Source organism: Lampetra planeri, chromosome 5 (genome assembly GCF_965212315.1).
Source record: "Lampetra planeri chromosome 5, kcLamPlan1.2.h2, whole genome shotgun sequence".
Classification (NCBI taxonomy): domain Eukaryota; kingdom Metazoa; phylum Chordata; class Hyperoartia; order Petromyzontiformes; family Petromyzontidae; genus Lampetra; species Lampetra planeri.
This window is the reverse complement of record NC_136111.1, coordinates 19,615,516-19,630,324: the sequence shown is the minus strand read 5'-3', so window position 1 is coordinate 19,630,324 and position 14,809 is coordinate 19,615,516. Positions and strand designations below refer to the sequence as shown.

Here is a 14,809-nt window from a genome sequence, read left to right as displayed (position 1 = left end):
AAATTGAAAGAATGAGAAATATAATCCGAAAAATGTCATCGGCAATTTCATACATCCGTACTTTTACGAAAGCAGTGTAGTGTCATCAGTGGTTTTGCGCTTCAGCAATTGTTTTTTTTATGTTTTGATTCCCACGAGGAACGTGGGAGATATTTGTTTCGGCCGAGTTGAAAACGGGCCATGTGTTACAAATAAGAAAATGTGAATAACAATATGAAGGCCCCAGGAGGCTGCAGGGGTCCCATGGCAGGAATGCACAATCCCCCAGGAAGAGAAAAAAACCAACTGGCACCGGTTTGCGTAAGCTGAGAGGGCTGATGGCCGGTAAAAAAATGTGACACGAACGTCTATCGGTCGTGCACAGTGAATGACACAATTAAGTCTGTAGCGGACCCCATTTATAATTGGCTTTCGTCGGCTTATTCGTACCAACAGCTGCAAAGGAATTGCAGTGCAGAGCTAATGCAAAACTTGATATTGAAGTGCTAAAAACGAAGATTCATGCACTGCGACACGGGTGAAAACAAGCTATTTTAATACAGTCGTAATGTAATAACCTTAGTTGTGTTCACGACTGGCAAACATGTTTCAAAATGTCACCAGTGTAATTGGTTCTTGGAAACCTATATGTACCGTTAATGCACACTGCTTTATATTTAAACTGGTTTTGGCTGCACTGCCAGATGTAATGTGTAAAAAAAAAACATGTGACTCATGTCACTTGTAAGCGAACCCCAGAATATATGTTGTAGGGAAGAAAAAAAAATGTTTGTTATGGTGACACCTTCATCAGAAGAGTCGTTCAACATAATTTGCATGCATGTGTGTGTGTGTATGTATGATTGTGCATACATACACAGACCGTACAGACTGTAATAACTACAGGGGCATCTCACTCCTCAGTGTGCCGGGAAAGGTCCTGGCAAGGATTATTCAGCATCGCCTTGCCAGGCACGCTGAGGAGAGGCTTGCGGAGCCCGCATGCGGTTTCAGGAAAGGGCGGTCCTGCACCGATGCCATATTATCTGTCCGTCTGCTACAGCAGAGGTATAGGGAATTCCAACAAAACCTATGATACCATCAATAGGCCTGGGCTCTGGGTTGTTCTTCATGCTTTCGGAGTCCCTGACCCGCTGGTCATGATCATTAAGGACCTTCATGATGGTGAGCGGGCCCGGGTATTTTGTACCATCGGACACTCCACCTCCACAACTCCCAATTGGTGATGGACAGTTGTGGAGAGAGTGGAGAGTTTCTCATACCTGGGCAGTGTGCCCATGACCGGCTCCGGTTTGACAGCAGAGGTCTCACTCCGAATCAGTCGAGCGGCATTATCTTTTCATCAGTTGTGTAACGCTGTGTAGAAGCTACCTGGTCTGTCGCTCCGCATGAAGCTTCAGGTCTTCTCGGTCACGGTCATTCGCTCCCTTCTCTATGCTTGCGAAACGTGGACCCCCCTAATTGAACATCTTTGCCAGTTAGAAACATTTAGGCTGGCCTGCCTACGATCCATCCTGGGTTTAACCAGGCTGGATTGTCTGAGGAGCTCACAAATCCTTGAAAGATCTGGACAAAGTCCCATCGGTGAGCTCCTCCGGCAGACAAGGCTGCATTGGCTGAGTCATGTAGCACGCATGCCCATTCACCGCATGCCTTAACAGCTTTTGTTCGGCCGGATAGAGGGGGCTAAATGGGCGCGGCATGGGCTAGAGAAGAGATGGAGTGATGTGGTACAGGAGGATGTGGAGCTAAGTGGACTTGCCGATGACTGGTACCAGCGGTGTGAGGATCGACCTCTGTGGAGGAGGCTCGTGAAGGACGCTACTGGGCAGTTGGAGGCAGTCGCCCTCCAACAACAACGGAGGGCGGAGGAGCGACGCTCACAACAATGAGCAGAGCGCCGGGTGGCTAAAGCACAGCAAGTTGGCACAGTAGGGGGCACAGGTGGTGCATCAGCCAGTCCTCTCAGTCAGTCGACCCGTGGCACCTTGATCTGCCCCGTGACCTCCTGCCAGCGGGCGTTCGACACTTCACCTGGCCTCAACGTGCACATTGCCTGGCACAAGCGTCGTGGTGACGTCACCGCCACTTGGTGGCGAATGGCCGTTGTTGTCGTATGTGTGACTCAGCCTCAAAGAGTACCTGGTGCAATGTGTAAACATCGTCACTGGGGAGACAAAGGCGGCCGGGCGTGGTGTTGGCCATGCACCCTCTCGTGTGCCGTGCCGGCCTTCATAGGTGCACGCTAACATCTCTTGCCCCAACAGTCTGTGAAGGCTATACGGTGCTGATGTGCTGTCTTTTCCTTGAAAAGTAATCAATGTCTCTGTGCATGTGCAATAAGACTGCGCTCGCGCATAGATACAAATAGGACAGTTATGATGAAACAAGTACCTCTGCAACTTCACCTCCCACCGAAGTTACACGCAGTGCTCGTGGTGATTAACTATACGTGGCAATATGATGGATTATTCTGAAAGCACGTGGTAAAGACTTGGGGGTTGATGCAGGCAACAAGACATCTGCCTCATGTAGCACAACTTAGGAAGGCTTCTCGTAATATTTGTATCATCATCATCATGAGCCACGGCCTGTCCACTGATGGATTAAGGGCTTCCCATGCCCTTGCCATCCCTTGCAGTCCTGCAATGCCACAGTTCTTCTGGCTCCCGTAAATGAGCTGATCTCACCGCTCGGCCTCCTTCCTGGCTGTCCTCTCATGTGCTTCCTCTTTTCTCTACACATATATATGTAATTTAAACTTATTTCACAACATTCATAGCCAACTGTGCTTGATCAGAGGTGCCGTACTGTCACCAGTCTTAACCACGAGCCATCATAACCTCTATCGGTGATGTGTCCTGCTTATCCTTAACAGCCATTCTATTGTCTGTAATTTGTCTTCCATGTGTGTCTTCTACTCAATGTAATTCCAAGCATGCGTCTCTTCACGCTTCTCGGTGTACTTTTCAGGTTATCTTACATTTCCTCTGGGATTAACTTCAATTCTGATCCGTATGTCATAGTTGGGTAACATGCGCTGATTACATTTTTCATTTTCACACCACTCATTCGTAATATTTTCCCATGGAAAAATGTCATTTGCAAATGGCAGACTCGGCTCATTCTCATTATTCTACTGGAAACCGGCGGCACTTTCTGCTCTCAGGATTCGTTCTGCTCGACACCCTCAGTATGGCATGCCTTGGGTACACTAACTCAGGTTCAACCTCGCAGCAGCAGCGGCTTTTAGCTCGCCGTCGAACAAAGACGGTCACCGCATCCCGTGGTTTCAGATACGCTTCTGCGGCCCCGTGGGACGTTCTTCCTTCTGATATTGGGAAACCACTGGGAGCTTTGCATTTTTTAATCGTCTACATTGAAAACTCATTTCTTTAGAACTGATTTTTGTGTTTAGTTTGTTGTCCTTCCCTCCACACCTCTGATTAGCACAGTTGGCAACGTACGGTGCGAAAGAGGTTTAACATACGTACAACAAGGGCATAATGTTCTCATCGTGAATTTGGATGCAGAAAGAAGGAAAAACCCAATTTCATATTTAACCTTCAGACTCCTGTGTGCTGAGAGAAACCCCCTGGGGGGATCTACTGTAATTATTTGAGGCAGGGATAAGTATTCTGCCTTTTTATCTTGAACATTAGCAGATTTCTGCAGCAGACAGTTTATATAAATGCATGGCACGTGCAGTGTGTTTCGTAGATTTTGTCTCAAGATTTATATTATGGCGAACGACCATCGACCCCTTTAAAATAAGCTACGAAGCAAAACCGAATTTAAACATATGGTCATAAATTGCGTTTATATACACACAAAAGACTAAAACAGATGGTTTGGAGCATCGGCCATTCTGCGGCTGTATCTACAGCCTTCCTTGACCAAACACCATCATGAGCTTCTAATTAAAAACAAAAGGAGGCGATTCATCTGCAGGAGGGAACGGTTTGAGCGTAATGGGACTAACTGAGGTGGCACTGTCGCCCTCCGCAGCAGGCAAATCCCAGAATGGCGGGAGGCAGCGCGGACGGCCCCCCAGCCCGGTCTTGGCGGACGGAGGCCCAGGGCAAAGGCCTCGCGCCGGGAAGAAGAGCAAGCACGGCAGCAGCAAGATGGACGGTAATGTCCGCAATGACCCCGCTCCTTTTTATCTCCCGTTCGTTCGTGATCTCTCTCTCTCTCCGAATGCCACGCTCCCTCCCTCTCGCTCTCCCTGAGTTTCTTTCTCCCGAGTTCTCTTTCTTTTTGGCAAAAGAGTCATTCACATCGCTGCCACTGTTAAAGAAAAAGAAAAAGACAGAGGCTAGACAGCCAAAGTAGTTTGGGGGTTTTTTTTCGGTTTATGTGATGTGGCTTTGAGCCTTTTGGCGCACAATCTAGTGGGGCTTTTCTGCGGATCACATTAAGGTTAACATCAATCTTTTTGAAAGCTAAAGTAAAAGAAATAATTAACATTTAAATAGTGTTGAAGTCATGACTCACAAAACATCGCAATTCCGGAGTTTAGCCGTAATTGGCTACAATAGCTCTTACAGAAACGCCCCATGGGGTCCCATGGGAACCCCGGGACAATTTGGTGAAATGACAATGGAAAAAATCACCATTTCCCAATGAGCAGCACCATGGGACAGTCCTGTGCAGAGAGGATAATTTGTTGCAAGCTAGCTGTTTTAAAATGAATGCCAAACCGCTGGGCTTCCCCTGCACCGTTACAGACTTGCCACCACCTCCGCTGCCTCCTCCCATGGGCACGACGCGGCTGATGAGCCTGCAGCAGCAAAAGGGCCTGACAGGCTCCGACCTGGGCCTGGCGTCTCGTGAAACCAGGGGATCAGCTGAACGTCTCTACCATGAATCGGGTGAGGAGCTGCGATCACCTATGGATACACAAGACATTTAGGAGGTCTCAAAGAGCCGCCTGCATAGATTCTCAGAGCCGCAGCTTTGTGATACTTTAATTGTTTTATTTTTGGCAACCTCGGAATTCAGGTTTTTTTTTGTTATTTTTGGAATCACGTCAATTATTTAAAAGTTTTTTGGCAAATGTTATGTAATTGTGTTGATTTAGCACCTAGAGAGGGCCTCATTTTGCTTTCTGCCAAGTACTTTTGAATTGCTGCCAGATTATTTGAGTTGGTTTCAACATGAGACCAGTACATTGGCTCTATGAACTTCTACTACAATGGTAAATATCACTCTGGACACGGTGCCAGGTTGGTGAAATAGATCATCCGAGTTCTGCCACAGATTAAACAATCAACGGTTTGATCGAGGAGCACTGTGCAACGTCATCAGTCTTGTTCCAAAACAAAAATCCATGCTCAAAAGGGCACACATTAAAGGCAATGAGCAACAAGCCTGATCACGTCCCAGATTAAGCAACACGAGTCCTGGCACTGTCACTGCCAGCAGTTATTTTAACGTTGATTGTGGTTCATATAGATTTTTTTTTTCTAGTCGTGGAACGAGGTACTATCGTGGATTACAATTTGAGAAAACTTTGAAGTACCCTGTGGCATACGTAAATTTTCCTCCAACACGCTGGCAATTGATAATATTTGTAGTTACAATTTTCAGGACTTGAATGTACACATGTTTTGTATTGTACTGTGTAGGTATTCTAATTAGTGTATATTTTATCATACATTAAGTTAAATACGTCATGTATGGTTGACTTAAAATTGATGCTAACATCGCAACTGTTAATTGATATGTACTTTACATGGATTACATACAGATATTTATTTCTTGGCATAAGTTGTATAAATTAGTTGTAGTTAGCTGCAGTAAGTAATTACATTGTAGCAATTACAATTTCAGCTTTTTGACATTTTCATTATTAGGGCAAATATTGAGCCCTGGTTGGCATAAATTGCAAAAAACATTACCCTTGTCAGTCTCCAAACTCGGATGGCTCTCATGCATTATGAAGGTTTAAATGTGAATACAGTAATTTAAATAACACTAATATATTTATTTGGATATCACATAGAACTGCACATTTCCGAATAAAGAGTGTATATGTGATATTGTTTTTACATACTATCATTTCAATTTTCAATGGAATAAAACTATATAAATGTGATTTAATTTTACATAGTAATTAGTAAAATAGTTGTCAGTTACCGTTATGTACAATCATTCACACTTGGATATAAGAAAAACCAAATCGAGCGATATTTATATCGAATTTTTTTTAGGTGTGTGCATTCACAACATACGCTGACGACATATTCGCTATAAGGCTGAATGGTAATGGACTACAGGAAATTACTGAAAAGCATGACAAATGGTGAAAAGTGGGGATAGAGGTGCATACATGCATACAAACAAACAAAACAAAAAGTCATGGAAAACATATTGGTTAGTACTTGGATATGTGACCACGAAGACTTGCTTACCAGATGTTCCAGGCATGGGGCTGGAAGGTATGAACAGGAGAGAGATTGCAGTGCTGAGTGTCTCTGGATACTCTGGTTCCCTCTCATATGAAGCCTAACTCTCATTGATGGAATTGGCCATAAACCCCAATCTAGTGGAACCTTCCTGGAAACGACTTCTCAAGACTTGGAGAGTGTTTCCTGGGTGAATTATTGACCCTCACATGAAATGGTCTATCATCTCGTGGTTTGTTTTTCTGTACAGATGAAGGCGAGGGAGATATTATGCCATACTCCAAGCCGTACTTTCCCAGCAGGGGACACGTGCCTGCTCACAGCTCCTTACCGGGCCCCGGAGGAAAGGGCTCTGCCAACGGCAGGAGGGCAGAAACAGCCAGAAATGGTGAGCTCCCAGGCAAAAAAAGTAGCGATAGCGTAACCATAAAATCAGCACCCAGCTGCCCACGTCGGCAAAATTCCTCATCCTAACAAAGCATTCTCGTTGCAGAAAATTTCCATTTGTCATTCGGAGTGACGATGCCATTTTCTCTATTTTTATTAACCCAAAACAAACCTGCGTGGGGTCTAACAAATGACACCGACAGTCATCGGATTTCAGGATTTCGTTTTCAGTGCGCTAATATTATTTGTGAAACTAGTATTTCATCAACGTGATGGTGGTGGTGGCGTCTAGATATAGTTGCGTTTTTCTTTATGTTTGTTGCCGCCTTTTCTCTGCCCTTTCCACTGCTTGAAAGCTGAACTAATCCCTTGATGCCTTTTGTGTCTTTTGGCAGAGTGAGCTGCACTCGAGTGGATGGCCATCTGAGTCGCGCTGGCCTCCTGGATACGGCAGGGGGGGGGAATAATGGTGCAATTGAAGTCTCCTACTTGTTCGGCGTTATTTAGCGGCTCTAAACGGCCGTAAAAAAATGTTCGGCCACAGACAAAGGACCTGGCTGGCAACCCTTACGACGATATTTAAAACAAACCGGATTTTTCTGTGTTACAAGCCATGTGGAATCTGGTAAAGCGTGGACTCTGTTCTAACTGAGGCCACCGTCAAGTTTTCCCGTCCTTTTGTTGCAATGTCCATGTCTTCCCGTCACCGCCACCGTCTACGTTGGCAAAAAAAACTAATGTTTTGGTTTGTGGCGTTGATTTTCATGTTTCTTTGGACTCGTGCCATCGACATTGATTTTTGATTAATCACTGTTATTTAATGTTTGCACTGCAGATAGATTATAAGCACAATAATTTTGTTCCTTTTGCTCCTGTTATTTTTACCCGACGTTCATTCGGTTACAGTGACATTCTCTGTTCGTATCGTTTTTGTTAAAAAAAAATTAGTACAAGCCAGATGTGTGGAGGTGTCCCTGTAATTGGTATGCCAGGCAGCCTGTTGACTCGTTGCCTTCGTACCGTGTGTGGGGGGGGAGGGTGACCGTTATAAATTGTGAGGATAGAATTTTCACACACAGAAAATGAAAACGTAATCTGTACAGTAAAAAATGATGTAATTAAAAAATAATGTAAAGGATGTGCGACAACGCAAGGCCTCTGCAAGCAATGGGTATTTCCATCTCATTGTAGCACCCTCTGTAAATACGTTGTCCGTTAAGAGCACGTTTTAGGCTCTCCCGCAGAGGCCTTGCCGGGATTATTCCAGGATGCGCATGTAAAATGATGCTGTAGTGTGTTTCACTGTTTTACAGGCATGTTGTTGCTGGCTAAGCCGGAGGTTTTTTTAAACTTTTTTTTTAATGAATCGTGTTTTTGACAAGCAGTATTTTGAAGAGCGGGAACACATAATCCCCACCCCCCATCCCCTTTCCCGACATAAACCCCCGTTCCCTAAAACGTTAAATGCGCTCCCGTTCGCTCTCCGTTTGCTGTGACACTTAGCTGACCATTGTTACGTATTGCAAGAGGAACATTTTGACGTGCAGAGATCACCCATCACTGTCCGTACCCACCACTATACATGTGGCTCATTCACTTAAGGCCTCTCATGCACCAGGCTACGCGGTACCTGCTTTTCCAACCTCAATGTACCCCATCGTAAGAGGAGCCGTAGCTCTACTGTGGAGATCTGTGCAGCTCATGGGCTAGGCCGGCACCCCAGCGATGACGGCTTTGCATCTCAATAGATAAGCCTTTTCGGCCAATGTCATGACGTCACACCGCACACGTGTGCCTCGTAATGACGTCACTTGTGACGTTGCGTGTGACGCCACGTCGCGCGCCATGCGTGATGGGATCTCTTATTCATATTCTTAGGTTTTTTCGGTAAAGTCACGTAGGTAAAAAATTCAAATTAATAAAAGTAAAATAAAAATGATGGGATCTCGTTGACCAGGGCTCAAAAATTGTATCGCAGTCTGCACCTGGCACAAGTTCGCTGCGAGAAAATGCACGACACGGCCCTGTCAGCCAATCAACATGGATACAAAACCTAAAGTAACATCTAGAAGATGCAATTACAAAATGTTAATAATACGATAAAACAAAAATTCAAAGCTGCGTAGAATTTATTATAAAATAAAAGATTGATTCATAACGCTTCTTTTCAGACATTGTGCGTTTCGTTATTTTGAAGTGCCATGTTGCTTTTTCCCTGTTTTTCATATTCCATCAAGGTCACAGTGCTAAGCGATGACGTCAGTTTGATGACTGAGATGTGCATTATGATAGGCGGTGAGGTCACACGACCCCCCCCAATTGCAGCTAAAATTCAAAGTGGCGCTGTACATGCCCCCCCCCACACCCCACACATAATCCTGTGTGCAGCCATCGTGCAGAGCTGGGTACGTTAAACTGGGCCCCAAAGAGACCGCCCCTGAAACCAAGTCTGCAAAAACAGCTCAAGCGTAACATCGTGCATCAAAGGCCTTTAGGATATTCACTCGATGGGCACCCCAATTCATGGTTTCGATTTGCTTCAAGCCACGAATGCAAATAAATTAAAGTTTTATAATAAAGACAAGACGGTGTGACGGGCTCTTGAATTGAGTGTGGGCTGATTCTTATTTTAAATGCGAATTATTGGTCACACGTGGCCACCACCCCAGCACTCGCGCGTGTGTGTGCTCTCGCGAGATAATGGAGGGTGGTTTTTTTTCTAGCCCAACAGGATACCTTGAAGTCGACCCCAAGGCATTCCCCCCCCCCACCACCACTCCCCCATAACCATCACAAATCAAGTGACGGCAAACTTTCTCTTGACAACGCACACACAGGTCACACGGCTCACGCATACAAATGAAGCGGGCCTGGCACCAAAGCAAGCGTGTGACCGGGAAGTCCCCCTTTTTGGACAGGAAGAGAGGAACACGCACCAGGTGTAAGGAGTTGAGTCGGTTGTGTGGTGATTACAATCCAGTCACCGGTGTTCTTGTGGACCCAGTCTGGTGGAGGATGGGGTGGCGCTGGGCAGATGCAAACCAAGAAATATATTAGGGTCCCAAGGAGCTCAAGGGACCCCCCCCCCCGATTTAATAAAAAAAAAATAGGGTTGTACTAAATATGAGCTAAAATTAAGATCCGTAAAAGCCAATTACAGTAAATCACTCATCTTTTGTCTGCATCGTGCTTCTCTCACTGCACCTCAACTGTTGCCTCCATGACTCTCATGTCGCCACATGTCATCTCTTTAGAAATTGCCTAAATTGTAAGGAGGATGGGGTGAGGGGGGGAAGCGACAACACGATTCTGCTTAGCGCCACCCAAATGGGTTTACACTGCCACTATGTGGACCCAAATCATCGGGCCCCACTTCTTCGTAAGTTGATGTTCGCGCTTTTGTGTGATATAACAAGACGGCATAAGCCAGTCGCGTGGGGCCTGCTCGCACACACCGAAAGAGTAATTGTAGCAATTACAATTAGATTGATTCAATCTCTGCCGTAACCAGTTAAAGCTAAGCCCCCCCCCCCCCGAATGCAATTCCATTTTCCAATTACTTTTCTGTGTGCTCTCCAAAGCGTTGTTATTTTAAGGATTGTTGATAGTTAATGGAAATTCCTATGGCTCAGAGGACCCAATTAAGAATATATAAAAGGAATAAAACGGCAATTAGCAAGCACCCCACAACCTGTAGGTTCGTCACCACTGTAAACACGTAACCGCCGAGACGAGCATTCAACAGCAAAGATATGACACTTGTACTGGTAGGAACCCACTGGTTTCACCAGCCCACAGGGGATTATTGTGTCCGTTCGTCGTGCAGGGAGGAGCTGGGTGGGGAGGGCGGGGCTGGGTGGGGAGGGTGAGGGTAGGGAGGGGCTGGGTGGGGGGTGGGAGGGGTGGGGCTGGGTGGGGAGGGGCTGGTCACCCCGTGGTGCCCTTATACAACTCAACGTTTAACCTACTCACGCCGGCTTGTTCCCGCCGGCACAGTCGGGCATATTTGCGGAATACACCACGCTGCCGTTGACCCTGGCCATTGACCGAGCAACCCAACGTTCCTACCAGCTCCCTCCGCAGGAATGTGTTTAAATCTTGACTTAAAGCTTTCGTGACTGCAGGAGATCATATTCCTTGGGTCTTTCCGTAAAGCCACTTAGATAGAAAAAACAATCTAAATAATAAAAATATCACAACGTTTCGATCGCAATGCAAGCAATCGTCTTCAGGCGAAGACGGCAATCGTGAAGACGATTCTTATTTTACATGCACACTTACAGCGATTGTTTTTTTTTCTTTGCAAACTAACAAATTGCGTTGCCATGTTTCACGAGTAGAACGCTTGACCGATTTGCCATTATTTGTTTATTTCGGGCCACAATTAACAATTGTGTTGTAATTTGCAACGTGTAATTAATTAATACACGTGAAGTTTTGAACAGAACTGCAGTTTTAAATCCTCAGTCCCAGCATCTCCCGCAGTTGCTTCGTGCGATGGTGTTTGGATTCTGACAAGGTCTGTTTGCTGTTGTACAGAACCAAACTTATGATCTGAGAAATATGATTTAGCCTGCAAATACCTCATTCGCTTTTTCCTTGGTACATTTGTTAAAACAAACTGAAAAAAAAGTCAAGTGTTCAGCGTGTGGATTGCAAAGTAAAGGCATTTCATTTAACTCTTCCTCCCAGGTCCTGTATATATATATACAACGCTTGTGTCAATCCACTGCTGGATGAATACATCCCCAACGCCATGCATTTCGCGGTCGGTATCTGACAGAGGTGGGACAAAGTCATTGTTATGCAAGTCCAAGTCGAGTCGCAAGTCATCAAATTCATGACTCGAGTCTGACTCGAGTCCAAGTCACATGACTCGAGTCCACACCTCTGGTATCTGACCATACTTTACTCAGCTGCTCAGTACGGCTCGGTGAAGTTGGGTGAAGCCGTAAATGCAGAAGCATCAAGGTACAGACAGCACTGCACAACAATACATTGTACTGCACTGCCCACGGCTGCCCACCCACGTAACATACGAACAACCTCTGCGCGCGTGCGTGGTGCACTCTCGTTGCGAAGCACGAGCCAGGCGCAAACTTGATTAGCTTCTCAGATGTGACGAGATCGTGCTCGATGCGCCGTAAATGTATGCAAATTAATTTCACCAGCGGCTCCAATGCAAGCCCCCCCCCCCCCCTTTGCATTCATTTGAATACAGCAGAGATAAGCCATGTGCGCTCACGTTCGCATGTTGCCATGCCAACGGCCAATTTAAACTTTTGCGAGAATAATTGGAACATCAACTATCGTAAGGGGGAATGCTTTTGCTCTGAAAGGGCGGTAAAGTGGAGGGAGTCACGTTGCATCTGTAATGTTTAGCCTTACGAGGGCAACGAGGTTGCAACTGCATTACAACGTTTATTTGTCTCCAGTTTCATTGCGCATATGTGTAAAGTAGTCTTGAATTGATGTATTCATTATTTGGCACGAGAATATTGCGTGCTGATGTTAAGATATTAATTATTTAGAAATATTCACTCCCCCTTCTCAATTTTACAGGTTTGCAACGACGCAACACGTCACTACTGTACTTTTATTTTTTAAACGTAATTAAAATCACGTCTCTTATTCTTTATCAGAGAGAGAAATGCTTTGGAGTTTTGGGTGGCTGACCTTCGACAATAACACTTGTCGTATAATTAAAACCATCACGTAACTCTGTATTGTACGTGTTTTCTTCTTATTTATCTGTTGACTGGTCAGTGAAAATATATACTGTACAGCACAAACGTCAACCAAAACTTAGGAACCGTATGATATGGCCTCACCCTAAATGTAATCTCTGGCATGACATACAACTACATTTTGAAAGTAGAGTGTGTGTGTGTGTACTCGTTGCTTTGGTTTACCACAGTGCAACAACAACACAAAAATGAGAACTGAGTTTGGTTTATGACTGGTGGTGAGATATAGTCAAGGAGGGCTCAGACTGTTTTCATTGCAGTAGAGCAGACTGAGAGATCATTCGGATAAAGCCTTTTTTTATTGTTGTTGTAAGCGAGTCCAATGGCATTTGCACACCAAAAAAACCCCCACGTACGGTTCAAATAATACACATGGTAGGTCTGGTTGTCTCGCCGTATAAAAGGATAAAAGATGTAATAAAAAAGGTTCATCTGGGAGTTTGGGAGGCAATTGTCTTCACAACGAGCTGTAGATCTTTGAAATGGCCTTCCGAGAAGTGCCTTGTGTAGACAGTGCACTGAATCGTTAATAAAACGGCGTTGGGTGGTGCCGAAGGATTGTATTGAAGCGACAAAGGGATACAACTTCACGGTTATGAAGTTCCGCCTCTTGTGAAGAGTGAGCGAAGGGTGAATGAAGGGTTGAGCATAGAGTGGCTCTATGCACACGCTAGCCATGAAAAAGCCGACTTCTATTTTGAGGTTATTCCACAAAATTCCATCGTACGCTTTAGAAACTCGTGCAACACCGAGATCTGAAACAGCCTCATACCACACAAGATTTGAATGGCTGATTGTCTGCGCCTCCTGTGTTGTATTCATGTCGTCACAAGTAAACTTTACTTTGTTTTGCTTTTATCAACACGATAAATCGAATATTTTATTTAGCTTTTCCAAGCAACGATCCAGTAGTTTCATAACATGCAAGTTGTAGAACCATCATACATACCACTGCAAAGAAAGGGAAATACAGCCTTCAGAATAGAGGTCTACAAATGAAAATTCCACGTTAGGCGTCAGGATATAGGTCGTTTGTCAGAATTGAAGTAGGGAAAGAATTGCAGTGATGTGTGGCCTTGGTGAAAAAAAGCTTCACGTTTTTGTCATCTCCATGAACAGGGAGCAGTCGTGCATGTCGCGTGTGTATGCGTGTGTGCATAAGCATCACAAATCAATGGTTGTACAGAGAAACTTGCTTCAGCTGGCAATACCTCCCAGGCTGTTGAAATTTGTGGGCCGAGTAGATCATCACACAAAAAAAACGCCGCTATTTTGCTTTCGTGCTGCCTTTCACACCTGGTATTCATAATCCCTTGTGCGGACGTTCATCTGTGAGAGCGAAATTATACGCACAACAAAAATAGAGAGAAAATGTTTTAACGTCGCCTCGCTCCAGGTTCCAAAAATCACCTCGTAAAAGCACGACTACATTTTTTGTGAAAGTTATTATTTGCCCGTGAAACGTCGGAGAATTGCAGTGGTTTTGTAACAGAGCGTCTTTGTGCTGAAAGCAGAGAGGCAGGCGTCATGTCCTGTGCTGCTAAATTACTTTCTAGTTCATGTTTCCTGCTACGATAACAGAGATCCTAACTGTAACCTCTCATTTAGCCTATGGTACTCCCTCACCCATACATTACATCACATCCGTAGCACTAATAATAACAATAATAATGCCCTTTATTTATACAGAAAAGCCTCACTGAGTTTCAAAGCTTATTTTTTTCAGAAGGGTCCTGCAATGGAATGTTTGGCCAATTCCATTAAAGAAGTGTTCGGCATTTAGGAGGAAATTGGACAGCCCAGGGAAAACACAAAGATATGAGGATATGACACTCGAAATTCCACACAGATTTAATCCATTGCTGCACTGCCATCTCCTGGCCACCTCTCAGCTCAAGTCTACAACACCTGATATTCCAAAGCGGTACAACGTAGCCTATAGTCTTACACATTGCACCCAGAACCCCACTCTTCTCACATAATATAAACACAGCCGAAACTCCACCCCACGCCTCTCTCCCCGACACACCACGCACCAAGGCCCAAAGCCCTTGAACGCCACAGCTCCCACCCAGACAGACTGCCATGCCATGCATACGCAAACAAACATAAATCTAGGTATGCCAGCTGGTCCATGGTGTATTATCGTGCTGCATGTGTTACCAACGCACGACCAAGCTGAGCAGTTATTTTTCATGAGCTAATAAAAGAGCCACACTTCAACTTTACATATTTTCAGCACACACAGGTCTTCACACTCAGATC

At 45.0% G+C, this 14,809-nt stretch overlaps 1 protein-coding gene across 1 annotated transcript in view; it reads left to right on the top strand.

Moving 5' to 3' along the window:
* LOC144719116 (roundabout homolog 2-like) overlaps positions 1–9,381 on the top strand; it is a 155,076-nt gene extending 145,695 nt beyond the window's left edge. Inside the window, exons 28-31 of the mRNA XM_078594959.1 lie at positions 4,009–4,134; positions 4,731–4,874; positions 6,661–6,798; positions 7,193–9,381. Coding sequence (XP_078451085.1) covers positions 4,009–4,134; positions 4,731–4,874; positions 6,661–6,798; positions 7,193–7,197 — 413 coding nt within the window. The 3' untranslated portion in view covers positions 7,198–9,381. The remainder of the gene's footprint in view (positions 1–4,008; positions 4,135–4,730; positions 4,875–6,660; positions 6,799–7,192) is intronic.
* Positions 9,382–14,809: the final 5,428 nt, after the last annotated feature.